Genomic DNA, 17100 nt, shown 5'->3' on the forward strand with positions numbered 1-17100 from the left:
GCATGCAGTAATTGTTGTAACAGAAAAGAACAAAGAAGTGTGGATCACAGGCACTGGGGATACCTACCTGATGGCTATATGTTTGCCAGCTGATTTTAGCAGTATGTTTTTACTGCTACAGGTGTTTGTGGTTACAACTTGACAACTGAATTGGTCTATGTCTGACTTACAAATAGTAACTAACCAGAATCTGAAAATGTGAGCAGCTCTGAGTGGGAGAATTATGAGTACTTTGGAATAATCATAATTCATTGAGAAAAAAAATTAATAGAATTGCAACAAGATCCACTGAAACTTTTGCTAGGTCATCTGCAGATTGCTTAAAAATAATGATGGTATAAAACACAAAGTTTATGAGAGTCACTTATTTTTTATTTCTCAAGGAACTGTCAAACTTCTTGGGTAACAGTGAATAGAAAAGGATCTTAGCAGTGTAGACTGGAAAGTAATATTGACATTAGCTCATACAGAAAAGTGTGCACATTGCTATGGGCAGTAATAGTATGCAATATATTGTGCGTACAGAGAAATACATTGAGTAACATCAGAAAATGTGCAATGGAAATTTAACTGACTGTGTATATTAAAGCAACAATAAGGATAAGTGGAAGGTAACGTCAGTGGCTATCTGAGAGGTAAACAAGATTGACAACTGCATTATTATAAGAGCATTTCCTTGCAGATATATAAACAGTTGTGAGCTGCCAAAATGAATAATAATAAACAGAGCATAACATAGTTTCTGGAATACTTATGCTCCTACATGGTAAGGATTAATAAAAGCATTTCATAACATTATTTACTTTTCTGAGGTGCAGGCCAAAATAAATGGGCTATGGCTGACCAAGATTGCAGATGACTGCAACCTGGGCGCTATCATCATTTCCGCTAGTGATGTGGACATCCTCAAGGAGGAGGGTCGCACTCAAACAAATGACTGGTGCCAGAAACTCGTCCTCAAAGCTAAATACCAAAAAATGTATCATCATCCCCTTTGGGGAGAGTGATGTCTCCACAAATTATCACATTAATAACGATCAGTTGCGAGGGATTTGGGCACCATGTTGCTTTTGTTGAATGGAAAGCTTTCTACATGACTCACCTCATAAATAAGGGTATCTCACTGAGGAACAAGGAGGTCATAACATCCCTATATTCTTCCCTTATAAGGCACATTATTGAGTACAACACCCCTTTTGGCATGTACCTCGCAAAGCACATGCAGCAGCTGCAGAGACCACAGAGGTCCCCTCACCAAGAGAATCCAGGGCCTCAAACATCTACCATACATAGGCTGAAAGTCTTGTCACTCTACTTAGTTTCTTACAGACTCCTCAGAGGTGACCTCTGTCTGGCATACAAAGAAATCTCAGACCCCGCCTTGATGGGACTGCTGCATATCCGCAATTCAAGCTGCACTCGAGTAACCCACATGCGTGACCTCATCCTGGTCTGTGACATTAATAGGACTTATTGGCAGGACAAATCTGCCCCAGAGACTCTCCCATCTATGGAGTAGACTCCCTCTCCACATCAAGCAGAGTACCTCAGTATCCCTTTTGAACCGCAACCTGGATAACTGGATGGGAAACAGAAAATACACCCCTAGGATTCCACCTGTGGCCCTGCTGGACAGGAGCATCGGGTGCTGACTTGTCTAAACACAGGCTAATCCCTTGGCTAGGCTTATAATGGCCTCAGGGTCAATAGCCTAGTAACTTCCTGTCATCTATGATCGTGTGTGAAAGTGCTATTTAGATGACAATGCATAAGAAGAGACACGAGGGAACACTTTTACTGAAACACCACACAGACAGTGCTGTCTGATGTCTGTTATGCATAGGTGACTAATTAATGAAACCTTGCAGGGCAGGAAATGTGATAATGTGATTTACTAAGGGAGGGGAAATGGGAGGAGTAACTTCAGAAGGAAATGAAGCACACAAAAGCTGTTTCTCCCAGAGGGCGGCCACGGTGGTACAGCGGTTAGCATTGCCGCCTCACAGCAAGAGGTTTTCCGATTCGATTCTTGGCTGGGGTGCCTTCTGTGCAGAGTCTGCATGTCCTTCCTGTGGTTGTGTGTGTTTCCTCCGGGTGCTCCGGTTTCCTCCCACATTCCAAAGACATGCTGTAGGTGGATTGGACACTCTAAAATTGGCCCTAGGCATGAGTGTGTGTGTGTGTGTGTGTGTGTGTGTGTGTGTGTGTGTGTGTGTGTGTGTGTGTGTGTGTGTGTGTGTGTGTGTGTGTGCCTTCTGTGGAAGGTTGGGCGCCGGGCTGGCAACTCGACACTGTAAAACTCCACTGCCAATCATGAGCGGGCAGGTGATCCGCTGTGGCGACCCCTAACCGGGAAAAGCTGAAAGAAGAAGAAAAGCAGTATCTCCCAAAAAAGTATATTATCTCAGCAACGAGTTGATATTTCTGGATGCTTTCTTCATAGAGTAGGTAACACGTCAGTAGGAAAAATATTTGTAAGAGGCACTGCAAAACAATAAGTGGTACTAGTACAGAGGCTTCTCAAAATTAGCACTCCTTCTCTGTTCTCCCATTCTAGGTGAATGGAACTGAGATGTGACAGTCCAGCCATGGGCATTAATCTCAACAAATGTTGCACTATGGGGAAGATTTAGCTTTAGAGGAAAGCAAGCATAAGGATGTCTGCCTGCAGAAAGTTACTAACACAAAAACATTACTATTGACTGCTACTTTCTGATGAATGCAGGTTAGCAATGTGTAGACATTCAAGAAAAGATAAAAAAAAAGTGTTTATTTTAATTTTTTTCCAGTAGTGGTCCTTTAATTATAAAGTTGAGCTTTCAACTAAGTGCATATTTTTTTTAAAAGAACATATTTTATATATGTATATATATATATATATATATATGGATGTATACTATAGCAGCTTCTTTACCATAAGTTCATAGGAGATTACAAGGCTAATAGCTTATTGGCCCCTATTGCATGGATTTGTGCCTAGCCATTGTTTTTCTTACAGATTACCCCTGTCCAAAAGGGGGAACAGAAGCACTAACCAGGATGAATTTATGATTTCCCATCCACTGATCCAAACTACATTTGAAGAGGACCAGGGAAGGGCTCTGCATAATGTGAATAGGAAGCCTGTTGCAAAGAAGTAGCAATCTCTGAGGCACATATCTGCTTCACCAGCATGTTTTGTTTGAGTTGCTGACTAAGTTTAGATCTTTAGATCAGGTGACTCTAGATCAGGTGACTCGTGGATGTGTAGCAGCTCCAGTAGGGCTGGATTTGTGAGTGCCTTGAAGGTCACTGCCTCAACAGTCAAAAGAGGATGAACAACATCACAAGAACCAGTTCATCCGAATACACCAGCTCTCTGATTAATGCATGAAAATAAGTTTGTTTTTTTAAATCCGCAAGGAAAATCAAAATGACAGTTCACCTTATTTTCAGTTCTAATAAACAAAATAGCATGTTTGTTTTACATATAAACAATTTTTTACATCTTTTTCTAGCAAATAGGTTGTCTTTAGATATTCATTGGCAAGAAGCCTTACTCAAGTCCAGATTGATGCCTGCTCTGCACTGCAGGCATTTCCCCTAGATAAGCCCCACAAAAAGACCCTGAATGGCCTCATGAACTCTACAACAGCATGTTGTTCAGGTAAGCCTTTTCTTACAACTTTCCAAAACTCTGAATAAGGAGCTAGCATCATGGTTTGCTGTTTGCAGGCTACCTCATTTTATATAGCATTAATTGTAATTTAATGCATCATTATCTAATAAATACATGCAAGTTTCTGACTAAAGTTCTCTGGGGTATTTCCCATACCCAAGTCACTTTTACATTTTTACATGTGTATGTATCTTCATTTAGTCTTCAACAAAACTGGGCCTGTCTCTCCAGTTCAATACTTGTTATCTGTAAAAATGTTTCTGAGTTGTCACTTGGCTTGCTCACCTCTAGATGTCTTTTTGGATACTGAAATCAGATGCCTTTGTATCTTCCACAGAAATTATTATGTTTGTTTACTCTTCTACCCCCATAAGGTGTGTGAGCATAAGAATATGGGCTAATTTTTCCTTTCCTTTAACCCATTAAAGAGATCATTGTATCTAGCAAGCAGATGATAACCACTAGACTGCCATCTGTACTTGGGAGTGGCAGTGTGTATGTTGCAGACTTAGGTCAGGATGAATAATTGTACAGACACTGGCTGTGTGGTCTAGCCTCGCTGAACATGTATTTAAATTGGAACTCCCTAGAAGTACAGTGTACAACATGGCACACAAATCCCCTTAAGCACTGCATTAGATTAATGCTTGTACGATATCCACTTTTTTAACAATAAAACGTGTAAAGTAATTACAGTATGTATGGTTGCAGATATTATGTTATATTGATTTAAAGCTAACCTTAAGTCATGGCGTAAGTGATTTACATCAAAGTAAAAGCTTAACATATTAAAAATAAATATTTTAAATACCATTTTCTGGTTCTATCACTGATCTCCCACATCAAGAATCTTCAGCAGAATTATTTATGGAACATTTCTGCCCAGCTGATCATTCTTTTGGGACAGGTCTTGATGCATCAGTTTTACTTGGAGACATGACTTCTGGAACCACTATATCTGTCTGAAACTCTTATCATGTCTGTATTTTCTATTGTCATGACTGGCTTTTGTGACAATCCAAGTGTTTTCTTACTAATGCACTGACTTTGGGGAATTTAGAGTATTTGTTCTAAACAGCTGTCTGTGATTCCTTCTAGCCAGCTTTCAGTCTCCACAGACAACATGGCATATTAGGTCATCTACTTTGCCAACTACTTTTCTTTCATGTTACAAACATCCCCTGTGGGATTTGTATATGTACTGTGTCTCCAGCCTTCACATCTGATCGTCTTCTGCAGTTTCTGTCATAGTCTTTCTGTATGCATCAATTTCTCTTTAGCATTTGCTTTAATATTTGTTCATTTTCTGCCATCAGTAATGCAGTTCAAAAAAGTAATTTGCTTTTCAGCCTTCTGCACTTAACAGCTGAGCTGCGAGGGACTGAAAGACTAAACTGTTGCAATGGCATATTCTTGTATTCTGAAAATGCAGGATGACATTCTCATCATTTTTGCTACTGCTCTAGCTACATTTTTTTGTGGTTTACATAGTTTTTTTCCACTTGCTCCTTTGATTGCTAATAGTTTTGCTTGGATGTCATATGTCTGAATTCCCAGTAGAGCACAAATCATCTGAATTATTGAGGTTTGTGTTACCAACAGCCATCAGACATACCAACATCAGGTATACCTGTCTTGATATTATAGCCTTTAATGCACTAATCACACTGGCACTTCTGTCTGTTAGTCTGATTACTTCAGGAAACCTGGAATAGACAGTCACACAGGTAAGATGTTTGGCTTCTTAAATTAGAGCAAATCTATGTATGCCTTTCTCCTGCAGGTAGCTAGTACGGGGCATGCTAAGCTTTCTTTGGATTGTTAGTATGCATCACAGATTGCACCTTTCTGTACATGTTCTGTTTGAGTTGACATTCTTGGCTAGGCCATCATGTCTCTTGTATTTTCTTTGCACTTCATTATTCCTAGATGGAATTCATGTATTCTGTCAGACATTTGTCTTCTCATTTGTTTGGGAACTTTTTTCAGCTTTGAACATTAATCCCTGGATGCTCTTATTTTTTTTTTCTAAAAATGAAGACTGAATTTATTTCCTTACTGATGAGTTTTGTTTTGGCCATTCTTTCTGCGTAAAAAGTTATAGAGTAGTAATTCTATTTCAAGTAGTCCACGGACTTTTGTCTTTCTTGCCCCTATATTATCGTGTGTCAGAAAAAAAAAAGTTAATAACTGTTTTTCTTGTGGGAAACAGATCATAGGGATTACCATTTTCTCTGTATTCCTTGTTTTGGGCTGAGTTGTTCTCCCTACTCTGATTCAGAGGCTGAGGATTCTCCTCCCTCCCGTCCCCTCCTGAATTTTTTTTTTTTCTGACCAACCTTGCCATGCACTCTTTGCCTCCTGCCCCTGCTAAAAGAGAGAGATACTGCAGGGTACCCTCAAAGCTCACTATTTATACAACAAGAGTCCTAGGGCTGCAGACACCACAGTTCCTTTGGACATGGATGCTAGAGGCTCTGGATAGGTGGTAAGAAGTTGTATACCCTTCCCACTTTAGCTATGAGTGCTTTAATTGTTGTCAAAAATTATTTTGGGCAAATGAAATGTAAAGTTGAATGCTTTATCTGAAGTATTTGTTCAGTAGGAATTGGCCTACTAAGGGTGGTCTTTTCCCTTCTCAGATTTATCAGTCTAGCAGGTCTTGAGACCAATTCTGGATTTGTCCATTCTAACACCTTTGGAAATTCCAAAGTTCAAGATGTTAACGTTGCAGCAGTTGCTATGGTAACTCTGGATCTCACAGGGCTATCTCTTCACATTCCTATCGGGCCCAGTTCCAGGAAGTTCCTGATTAAAGTCCTGGCTCCAGTAATTGCTTTTTTTTCAGACAAGGAATTCAAAAATCATATCTTATCTGACGACTTGTTTCTGTTCTGGCTCAAGCAAAGCACAACTTTCAACATCTTCACTGTGTAATGAAATGACAGATTAAAATAGGGTATTCTATAAAGTCCAGTCTAGTACCCCACAAGAGATGTGTTTTCTGGGTGTGAGACTGACTGAATACAGCAACCCAGATGGCATTTCTTACCCTGGACAAACAAAGACATCTTTCATCAATATTTCAACAGCTTGTCCAGGCTGACTGGCTGGACAGTCCTTCAAGCCTTAGGGTTCATGGCATCTATGCATCTTTGTATTCTAGTGCTTCCAATGCCAAACTGCATATGAGGAAGTAATGGTATTTTACATATCAACATGAAAGAGATGCTGGCAGTTCAATTTGCTTTGGAAGCATTCAGAGCCCTACTTCATCAGGGACTGGTGTTGATCAAACAGACAACACACACAGTCATGTGTACATCAAAGCAATGCTAGTATGGGAAACTGCTTTAAACTGCACATCACTCTTCGAGTAATAGTTTCTGCCAGGAGCAAAAAATTTTTTAGCATGTTCTCTGAGCAGACAGATTGTGGATCTCGAATGAAGATGATCATCAGGGGTGTTTGCAGTTGCTGGGTTGGGGCTGGGGAACTCAGACATAGATCTGTTCGCCTCTGACTCTGACTTACAAACTGCCAAAGTTTTTGCACAAAAGTATTTATCCGAAAAAAATAGAAATATTATCCTTTATCCTTCAGCTGGAGAAGAAACCAGCTTTTCCTCTTTTCCTTCCTCCTTTCTCTTCTTATTGTTGAAAGTCAGGATAAGGAGTTTAATTCATGGGACACCTTGGCCATTACCACAGTTTCCTCACTTACTCAGGAGGACAATCATCATTTTCTCAATATCAGGGTGCACAATTTACCTGACAGCCTGGAGAGAATGTTTTTGGCGGGTGTCCTACTACTTGGAAAGTTTATGCTGATAAATGAAGAGATTTTTTTTTTGGAGTGCAGCTCACACGGTTTTGATGTTAAAATTGCCTAACTTGTATTGTATTTGCATTTGACTGTCGCCCATTGGTTAAACAGTTTCTTAGAGGGCAAGGAATATAAAGACCTCGAGCTCCCCACCACACCTGGGATCTTAAAGTTGTTGTCTTGAAGACTGCTTTTTTGTGGGCTGTACTTTCTACTCGAGGGTCTCTGAATTACAGGCCCCTGGCAGTAGAACCATTTCTGATTTTTTCAGGATTTTGAGGGGTAGCTGCTAGGACATTTGGAGGCAGCTTACTGGAGTTCTGTAGTACATACATATAGCATATATTCATTTACCTTATTCTAGGTCTAGGGCTGGCTTGCCACTTGCTTCTATTCTACTTAGGCATAGCAGCTCCTAATTTAATTTAGTTGGCCATCCTCCCTGTTTTCCTGGGATGCTGGGATTCTACTGTCAGGACTGCAATGGTGGCAGAAGAACATAGTACAGTTTTGTTAGTACAGTTTTGTAAAATGTTATGTTTCCATCTGGCACATACTGATGTCAGCCTCGAGCCACCACCGACGCCAGATTCTAGCCCTTTGGTATATTGAACGATGGTGACAGCGAATACCCATGTCAGGACAGACTGCAATGGATATTCTCACCGGAGGTGGCAACATACTCGACCTTGTCCTTACACATGTTCCCTCTACCTCCATTCACACTAATCTGATTCCTTCTGTTATCAAATCTGACCACCAGGCTGTCGTAGTCTCCATTAAATCTAGTACCATCCTGTCCATCAGTTCTACCATATTTAGAGATTACTCCAAAGCCAGCCTAATGTCATTGTCTGAAGGCATGAAGAAATGCAAATCACCATTCCAGCACTGACCTAGTCTTTAAGGCTTTTACATATACCATGTAAGCTGATGTATAGAGAACCCCATCCCCATTAAGTACAAATATAATGGGAAAGTCAAAAATTAACCCCTGTGGTGGGACTCCCAAACAAGCAAACTGTATAATAAGAGGGGAAAAAAACTACTTGCTTCATACAAAACATTCCCTGTCACCTACTGTAAGAAGGTACTTTGGCAGGCCAACAAATACTCAAGCATACCATTAGTAAGACTAAGGCAGGATATGAATTAGATGTAGCCACTTACATTATGAATAAACATAATGACTTTTAACTGCATTAGAAATATTCAAAGTAACTCACAAACACTACATTGAGCTGCAGTCAAACAGCACTACTGGTTCTAATCCTAAACCCATTGCCAGTGTCCAAAACAACAAACTCATTATCAGTTTACCCCTCCCTCCTACACCTATGGTCATTCCCTTGAATTGCTAACTCCCTACCTCTTCCCCAAAATCACCGTGGAACAGATCCCAGAAGCTATAACCAAAACCAAATACAATAGCTCCTTGGGCCTGACAGTATACAAGGCTGTTCACTGGTAAGTACAAGCTACGACACTGCTGAACCCCTTTAAAACTCTTCAACTATATTTTGTCCACAGGGTTTGTACCTGATCTCTGGAGAATGGTCATCATGGTGCCATTCCACAAGAGTGGCTCCACCGCTGACCCTGGCAGCTGTCATTAATTACTCACAAGCATTGTCCGTAAGTCATGGAACATACAGTGGTCAATTTCATAAACAGGGGTAATTGGTGACCCACATATCTCTGACTATGAATGTGTGGCAGCCCCTTTTAATATGGAACCGTGGGCAATGTGGAATTTTTTTAAAACTCAGAATGAGGAATATTCTCCATAATGAAATACAGTGGAGAGCTATGCCTGAGGTCATTTAGCTGAGGAGTCTTCGTTAACTAATACAGATGAATTTTCAGGAATTCATGAGAGAGTGAGAAAGAGATGTAAAACTAAAGACCAAACTTCAGTCTGTTCTTTGTACCTTTTAATAATAATAATAATAATAATAATAATAATAACAACAATAATAATTAGTAGCAACTCCATAACAAGAACAGTGAAAAACCTTGTAAAGTAAAAGAAGGCTTTATTTCTGAGACTGCACCCATTCCAAAATGTTGATCACAGTGAAGCTATGAGTAGCAAATTTTCAATAATGCTAGACTCCCTGGAACTTGCTAAAAGTAAATGCAAGTCATCATCCCCAAAATCTAATCTTTATTGTAGTCTCCTTCCTTTGTACAGGAATTCCAAGTGGAGTTTGCATGTGCACTGCTTTTCTTGTGTTTTAATGATATGCTGCACTGAGGCTGCAGCTGGCTGCAGCTGTCTCTTTACCCACCTGACAAGTTACTGCAGTGCCTTTCCTGACTTGCTGCAAATGCCTGCCTGCCTGCATTGATTGTATCATTAAAACATTAAACTTCCCTTTCTGATGAACCCTCTTTAAAGCTGTATTCTTTCGTTTTAGAAATAAGACCTGAATTTCCAAAAATGTTAGTGAAGCTTTCACAATCATTTAATTTTTGGTTTACTGTTGCCTCTCTTGCCTGGTTAATGGGTATTTGTTGTCAAGTCAGCTGAGTGGCTGGAAGATAGTATTTGTGGGACTGATTTTTCATTGGAGAGAGAGATTACAAAGGTTGTCTTCTGCACTCCTCTACACATATTAGCTTTATAGCATTTTTGCTTGGTTCACCATTCTGGATATATGCAGAGTTCTCAGCTTTAACTTTTCTTCAAGACTTGCCCAGCTACTTAACCCTTTTCTAAGCATGACAGCTTTCTATTGTATGAATAGAACACAATTAGCTGCCTCTCCCACAAAATGTTTCTATATTTCTGCAACAACTGGTGAGTTTGTGATTGGATTATCGATTTTCTCAGGACTCATCAGCGAGCCATCAAAACAGCTGCCATCAACAGAGGCTCATGGACCATTGTCTACTGATTCTGTCACATATCATCAGTTGATCTAATGCTTAGTTTATTAAATGTTGTTGAGTTTTATAAATGCGTTTTAGTAGTTTGTTGTGACTGTGGTCAAACTGCATGTCTAATTTCTGGGATATATATTGCTATAAGCAGAGAATTGTGACGTTTTGCGTTTGAAAGTTGTTGCCTATAAATAGTGCATGACTGCAGTTTTAAAAAGTTATTGATTAACCTGTAATTATTTAAAATATGTAATTTTATTCAGCAGGCTTTTTATTTAATTTCTTTTTTTTTTCCCCTTAGACCTATTATGCTGTGCAGGACACCAAAGCATTTCGCAGTGAAGAAGAAATCGATACTGTACATGCTACCATAGAATGTGAGCAGCCTCAGCCGGATTTGTACAAGTAAGGCAATTCTATACAATTTAATTATACAATCATGCTGTGGCAGGATACAGTGAAACTCCTTTGTTAGTCGTATTGTCCAGGGGATTTACTGACGTTTAGCTATTGACGGTACCACATTGCTGTTACAAGTTTAGCATTTGTTGCCACAGAATATACATTTCTGCAGTAAGACAGATATAATATCATTCTGATCAGTTTAGAACTTAGTAGTGTGGTGAGTTTGATGAAGGGAGAAATAATGTGTTGCTTGTATCACTGTGATTTCCCTTGTTATCTCACACAAGTTAAAATAGACATGTTATGCCATTTGGGGGATTTTTGTCAGGGTTTTAAATCAGGAGTGGCTGATGTACTGAATTCTTTACGATGTGTTTCCCTGGGATAAATTATGTTGGAGTGCTAGTAAAAATTTACGGCAGTCATTAAACTAACTGTACAGTTTTGAGATGAGTGTAATGGAGAAATTACATTAATTTGTCAGTTCATGCAGTAAAATGGATGTTATTAAGGAAGGGTACACATAACACATGCATTATTTTGCAGCTGTGTAACTCAAAGTTATGTTTAGTTATATAACCATTCAGAGGAAGAAAATACAGCTGCAAAGATGTCACTGCTGCAGTGCATTTAGTTTGATGTGTAATTAAGAAAGAAAATTTGACATTTGACATGCTCTTCTATTTTTGTACACCGAGCTGTGTGTGGCATCTGAATGTATTATTTTGGTTTTATAACTACAGTCATTGTGGTTGATTTTCCCAAGTCGGATTTCCATCAGTTGTTCTTGCTCATCTCTTTGTCTGACTTGGATTGTTGGGTTGTCTGTATAATGACAGAGAAATGAGTGGATTGCCATAGCTGTAATTTTCTCTGTTTGCATGTCACATCAGGCCACAGTGGTTATGCAATGGTATGCTGGAACAGGACAGAGCTTTGTAGCTTGTTGGGCCTGATTTATCTGCCAATGTGTTGTAGACCTTTCAAATCTGTACGTGTATTTGCAATGCACAGAAAACATTTTAGATAATGTGTAGATTTGTTTATGTATCCCACTAATGAGTAATCCATCACTTTACGAAATGTATGCATGCTGAAGTTGAAACTGTATAAAGCAGAGAGACAGTCATGTTTTAAAAGCTAAGTATATGAGTTTTCTTGCAAAGGCTGGAGTTCCCCCTTCATCAGAAGAGTGGGGGGGGAGCATGTGATGTGAACAGATCAGGCTATAGGCAATCAAATAGCATGTTACTTGAAATATTCTGAAACTCCATCAGCAAACCAAGCTACAAGAAATGGCCTGTCTTTTCAGTTATGTCTCTTCTGATTCAGATGTCAAGTTCACCAACCGCAAGGGAAGCATGTGCAAAAATATCAGACTAGATGCTAAAATATAGACTACTTATATGAAATGAAAAACTTGAGAGAAAATACTGAGAGTTACTACAGTGAAGTTAAAGACTTGAGGGAAAACACTGATCATTATCACAATAGACCTTAACATCAGTAATATTTGTCCATGGACTTAGAAAAGTGCTGCATTAAACAGACAGGGCAGCAGGATTTCAGAGTAACACAGATAATATTTAGAATTTTCCAGATGTGCTGACATCGTTAAGAGACATATGTTCAGAATGGAAGATGCTTTGCCTAATGGAAAGTAACCTGACGCTGTATGGTTGTATGGTATGGATGTCTGCAGAAAGGGTCATTATAAATAAAATCAAAAGAGTAAGAAGAAATGGAATTGTGAAGTTCTGATCCTGGTGTTCACAGGCATAAATATGCAGTGGTATACAAGTCCTCAGTACGCTATTGTTTTGGATCATGATTCATATATATGAAGAGTGGTCCCTAATGATGGTGTACAGAAGTCTGCATGTGTCTATGAATTATACATAGGAGCACATAGTACAGAATGTTATACACTTTGCTGTGGTACCCAGTTTAGTTGTGACCCCACCCCAAATTAGCCTAGCACCTGCAGTCCAGTACTGTGTTGCCACAGAGCACAACACAGTATAGTAGAGAATATCTGCATACAGAAGTGTCCATCCTGTGCCACAATGCCATCAGCAGTAACTGTGACGTATAAAGAAATTGCAGTCATCGGGCATGATGGCAGAGTCAGGCTTATTATCATAGCATGATAATAAGTGGGAATCCAGTGCTGGATGAATTCCCATTGATGAGAGATCACCCACATCACTGTGTTGGGAGTGTGAGACATGTTTGTGTGTGGTAGCAGGTTTCCTGCATTGTAGTCAGTTTTGTTAGTAGGATTTTCCTGACAACCATCTGGATTTATCATTAGACACCATAGTTTACTTAGAGTAATACAGCTATAAAACATCAAGCAACACAGCTATTATTTAGTTAATCATTTTATTTGTACTACATTGAAGCTCTCATTGCATCAACTTCACAGTTATTTGAGAGGCATCATTCCAGTAAAACAGAGCTTATGCCAGCAATTTTACTGTGGTGCAATGATAATGTTTTACAGCTATGTTTTCACTATTTACATGTTGCTGGTGGGCTAGACTACGTAGGCAGCAGCTCATCTAAGCAATTCAAGCTACTACTCTATTTGCTGTCAGTTGTCTATGAAAGAACAAGTAAACAGTATATTTGACTCTGTTTTTCCCCCCATGAACACTGGCTTAGTTATCATATGGTAAATTTAACAGTTAAATTACATCTCATTAGTTTATTTCTCATTAAATGAGCTACATTTTTTCTCTTACACACTAAATGTGCATTTCCCTTGTGATGTCATTGTGAAGGCTGCCAGACCAGCTAGCTGGAATTTTGTAAACAATTCTATGCTGTTTGTGAATAGTAATATGATTTGTATGCTTGTCTTACAAATGTAAGAAAACTATATGTTATATGTATATTAAACTACTGGTGCACAAGTATGTGTATGTTCTGTACTGAGATTCAAGAATGTAACCACAGTGTACCCTGCTGGAAATGAGCAAAAATGTATATAAACTATATGCCTATGCAAATGTATGTTTTGTTGATAAAGTCTAGAGCATACAGCGTTAACTTGGAAACCCTCAAGGAAAGCAAAGAGTTTTACAATGGTGTTTATCTCAGCTAGAAGACAGAATGTCTGCAGCTATGAGTTATTTATGTTGTCTGGAAACAGAAATAATTACAGGTTTTAAATGTAAAAGTGTTTAACTGCTTTTTGACTTCCAGTTCCAGGCCAACTTCTGAGAGATAAGTATTTTTGACACAGCGGTGCTAAATTTAAGTTTCTGTTAGCCTGGAAACTGAAGGCCGAGGTGACAAAGAATGATGCAATCTGAGATAACCCAGCAGAAATGTTTGATAGTAATGTAAGAACTATCTCAGAGAGTGAGTCTGGGCATTTTGTATCTTGTATTTGGACCTGAAACACCAATCTTCAGCACTTCCCATCTGCATTTGCTTTGCTCTGTAAGTAAGACTTAAATTACAGTGATTTCTCTTAGAGATAGATAGGGACTTAGTAAAATTAGTTTAAATGTTTTCTGTATTTATGTGAGACTATCCTGCAATGTTGTTTTAAAATATTTCCTGTGATTCTGAACTATGTTGTCACTGCATTGAGTTACTGCGTATTGTCTTGTTCTTTTATTATTTATTATTAAATATATTTAAACCTTTTAATTGTGGCTGGTTTGTTTGAAGATATTTAAGCTCTTAGAATATTTGCATATGTATGTGATAATACTGTGTAGGCCACTCCTAAATATCCTTAAAAGTCTTGGACACACTTATCGTTTGGATAATAGTAACATTACACAGTAGAATTGCTCACCCTTTGGAAAGGACCTGATAGTAGCTGATAAAAGTGGTTGGTGGCAGCTGGTACAATCTCAAAGTGTGTGTGTGTGTGTGTGTGTGTGTGTGAGCTACTTGGACAGGGACACGAAGCACTGGTTGGACAGACAGGGTGCTGGAGGTTTTGGCTTAACCACGTAGCTAAGATCTGAACCTTCTAGCTGTGCCAGTGGAGAGTCTTATTGGGGATCTGGAGAAAGAGGGAGAAACCAGCCCTAGACTGACTGTGATCTCTGTGTGCTCTTAAGGGAAATTGTACTTTACTGTGTGTATATTTGTCATCCTTCCTATGTGCATTTCCCTCCCTAGTGCTAGTGGTGAGGATTGAGGCTCCATGATTACTGGGCCAGTGCTGGGGCGTTCGGACAATGGGGATTTAGCCTCGGAACTGAAGTGAGGTGACAAAAAGTGATGCCATGCTGCAAGTATCCCAGCAGCAGTATTTGAGATATTAATTTAAGAACTCTCTTTGACCTAACAACATCAGCTGGAAACATCCACTCACCTGTGCACTTGCCTTGCTGTAAGTAAGTTTTTAGAGCATATTAACTCTTTTAGATTCAGATAGGAATATAGTAAAATACAGCTTAGATGTTTTCTTTATTTATTTGAGACGGCCCTGTGATTTTTTAAATATTTCCTTTGATTTTGAACTCTGATGTAACCGATTGCTTACTGAGTATTGTCTTATTCCTTTATTAATTATTAAATATATTTAAACCTTTCAATTGTGGCTGGTCTGTTTAGAGATATTTAAGCTCTTAGAGTACTTGTATGTCTATTTGGTGGCACTGTACAGACCACTCCTAATAGCCTTGGTCTGTTGGTCAAACTTCCATTTGGATTAATAGTAACATTACACAGTAAGATTGGACACCCTTTGCTAAGGTACTTAAAGTACTTATAGTCTGGGCAGAAAGGAGCATAGGCAGTAAACCTGTGCCAGCCTTTCCCCAGGTGTGTGTTTGTGTACATATCAAATCTCAAAGTGTGTGAGTGTCAGCCACTTGAGCAGGTACACGAAGCACTGGTTGGGCAGAGAGAGTGCTGGAGGTCTTAGCTTGGCACTCAGCTGAGATCTTAACTCTATAGCTGTGCCATTGGGGAGTTTTATTGGGCATCTCGAGAATGAGGGAGAAACCAGCCCCAGACTGACTGTGATCTCTGTGTGTTCTTAAGGGAAATTGCACTTTACTGTGTGTGTATTTGTCATTCTTCCAGTGTGCACGTCCATCACTGTTGCCTGTGGTAAGGATTGGGGCTCTTTGATTACTGAACCAGTGTTGGTGAGTCACACTAAGGTGAATGCACAATGCATGATATGAAATTTATTTAATTTGCTTGTTCTTTCCAAAGGAGAGAAAGACAAAGGGGCATTGAGGAAAAAGTGTGGTATGAAATATTTTGTAGAGACCACTTCAGTTTGATAAGCTACAACTAGCCTCTGAATTACTTGAAAACATTGACAAGATTGCTAGGGGATCATTCAGCTTTGTGGGGATCTTTAGGGGGCATGCTAGTATAAGCCACAGAGTACTTACTGTGATCAAAACTGTCTTTGCTCAGAAAGAAAGAGCACGGGCACGTCATCCACTTATCACACATTGCCAGCTATGAGAATTTGTTCTTTCCCCAGTGGAGTGCGATCTGAGTTGAAATATATAAGGGCCAGGGGGGCTTGCCCCCCTGAAAAAAATAGTTTGCACTGTATTTTTCTATTTTTAGATTATTTGATTTTTGAGCAGTTGTGCTCAATATTTTAAATTTTGATGTTGGGAGTATGTGACTGTATGCCTTATACTTCAACTGCAACCTCAGGGACATTGGAACTTGGAACACATCTTTATTGCTGGATATGATAAACACTGTATAAATCCTTTTGACCATTGTGTGTTGTCCTTATTGCTGCTGAAAGTACAGATCTGTCTCCATTCACGCATCTTATGGGCATGATGCAAAAATTTAGTCTGATTTAGAATAGCTGTTTTCTGTATTTGTCAGAGTATTCTACAGTGTTATTTTGACTACCACTGTGTTGAATTGAGAAGATTTGTCTTGTGTTTTTACTATTTATTATTAAATATTTTTAAACCTTTCAAATGTGGCTGTTTTGTGCAGAGATAATTTAAGCTCTGGAGTACTTGCATGTATTTGGTTATACGGTACCTGTACCTGTGGCAGCCTTCCCCAGCAGTGTCTGTGTGTTTGTATATAAGGCTGCTGTTTAATCTTAGCCTTACTACAGGATACGTACCCAAAGAATGGCGTACGGCAACTGTGGTCCCACTCCACAAAGGCAGTGCTTCTACGGACCCTGGAAATTACCGCCCCATAAGCTTGACGAGCCTTGTCTGCAAAGCTATGGAGAGGATCATAATGGAACTCATAAATAAAGACATTGGGGACCTACAGACACTGGATCCTACCCAATTTGGCTTTGTCAAGGGCAGATCCTGCCTCTTGAACTTGGTCGACTTTTTCAAAACAGT

General features: G+C 39.3%; 1 protein-coding gene across 6 annotated transcripts in view; it reads left to right on the plus strand.

Moving 5' to 3' along the window:
• The window catches only part of ATP11A (ATPase phospholipid transporting 11A), a 1534794-nt gene that overhangs the window by 864746 nt on the left and 652948 nt on the right, over positions 1-17100 (plus strand). For all 6 annotated transcript variants that reach the window (XM_044072636.1, XM_044072632.1, XM_044072633.1 and 3 more), the window contains exon 7: positions 10671-10774. In XM_044072636.1, the coding sequence (XP_043928571.1) occupies positions 10671-10774 (104 nt within the window). The remainder of the gene's footprint in view (positions 1-10670; positions 10775-17100) is intronic.

Source organism: Protopterus annectens, chromosome 5.part0 (genome assembly GCF_019279795.1).
Source record: "Protopterus annectens isolate FY-2018-M chromosome 5.part0, PAN1.0, whole genome shotgun sequence".
In the NCBI taxonomy this organism is placed as follows: domain Eukaryota; kingdom Metazoa; phylum Chordata; order Ceratodontiformes; family Protopteridae; genus Protopterus; species Protopterus annectens.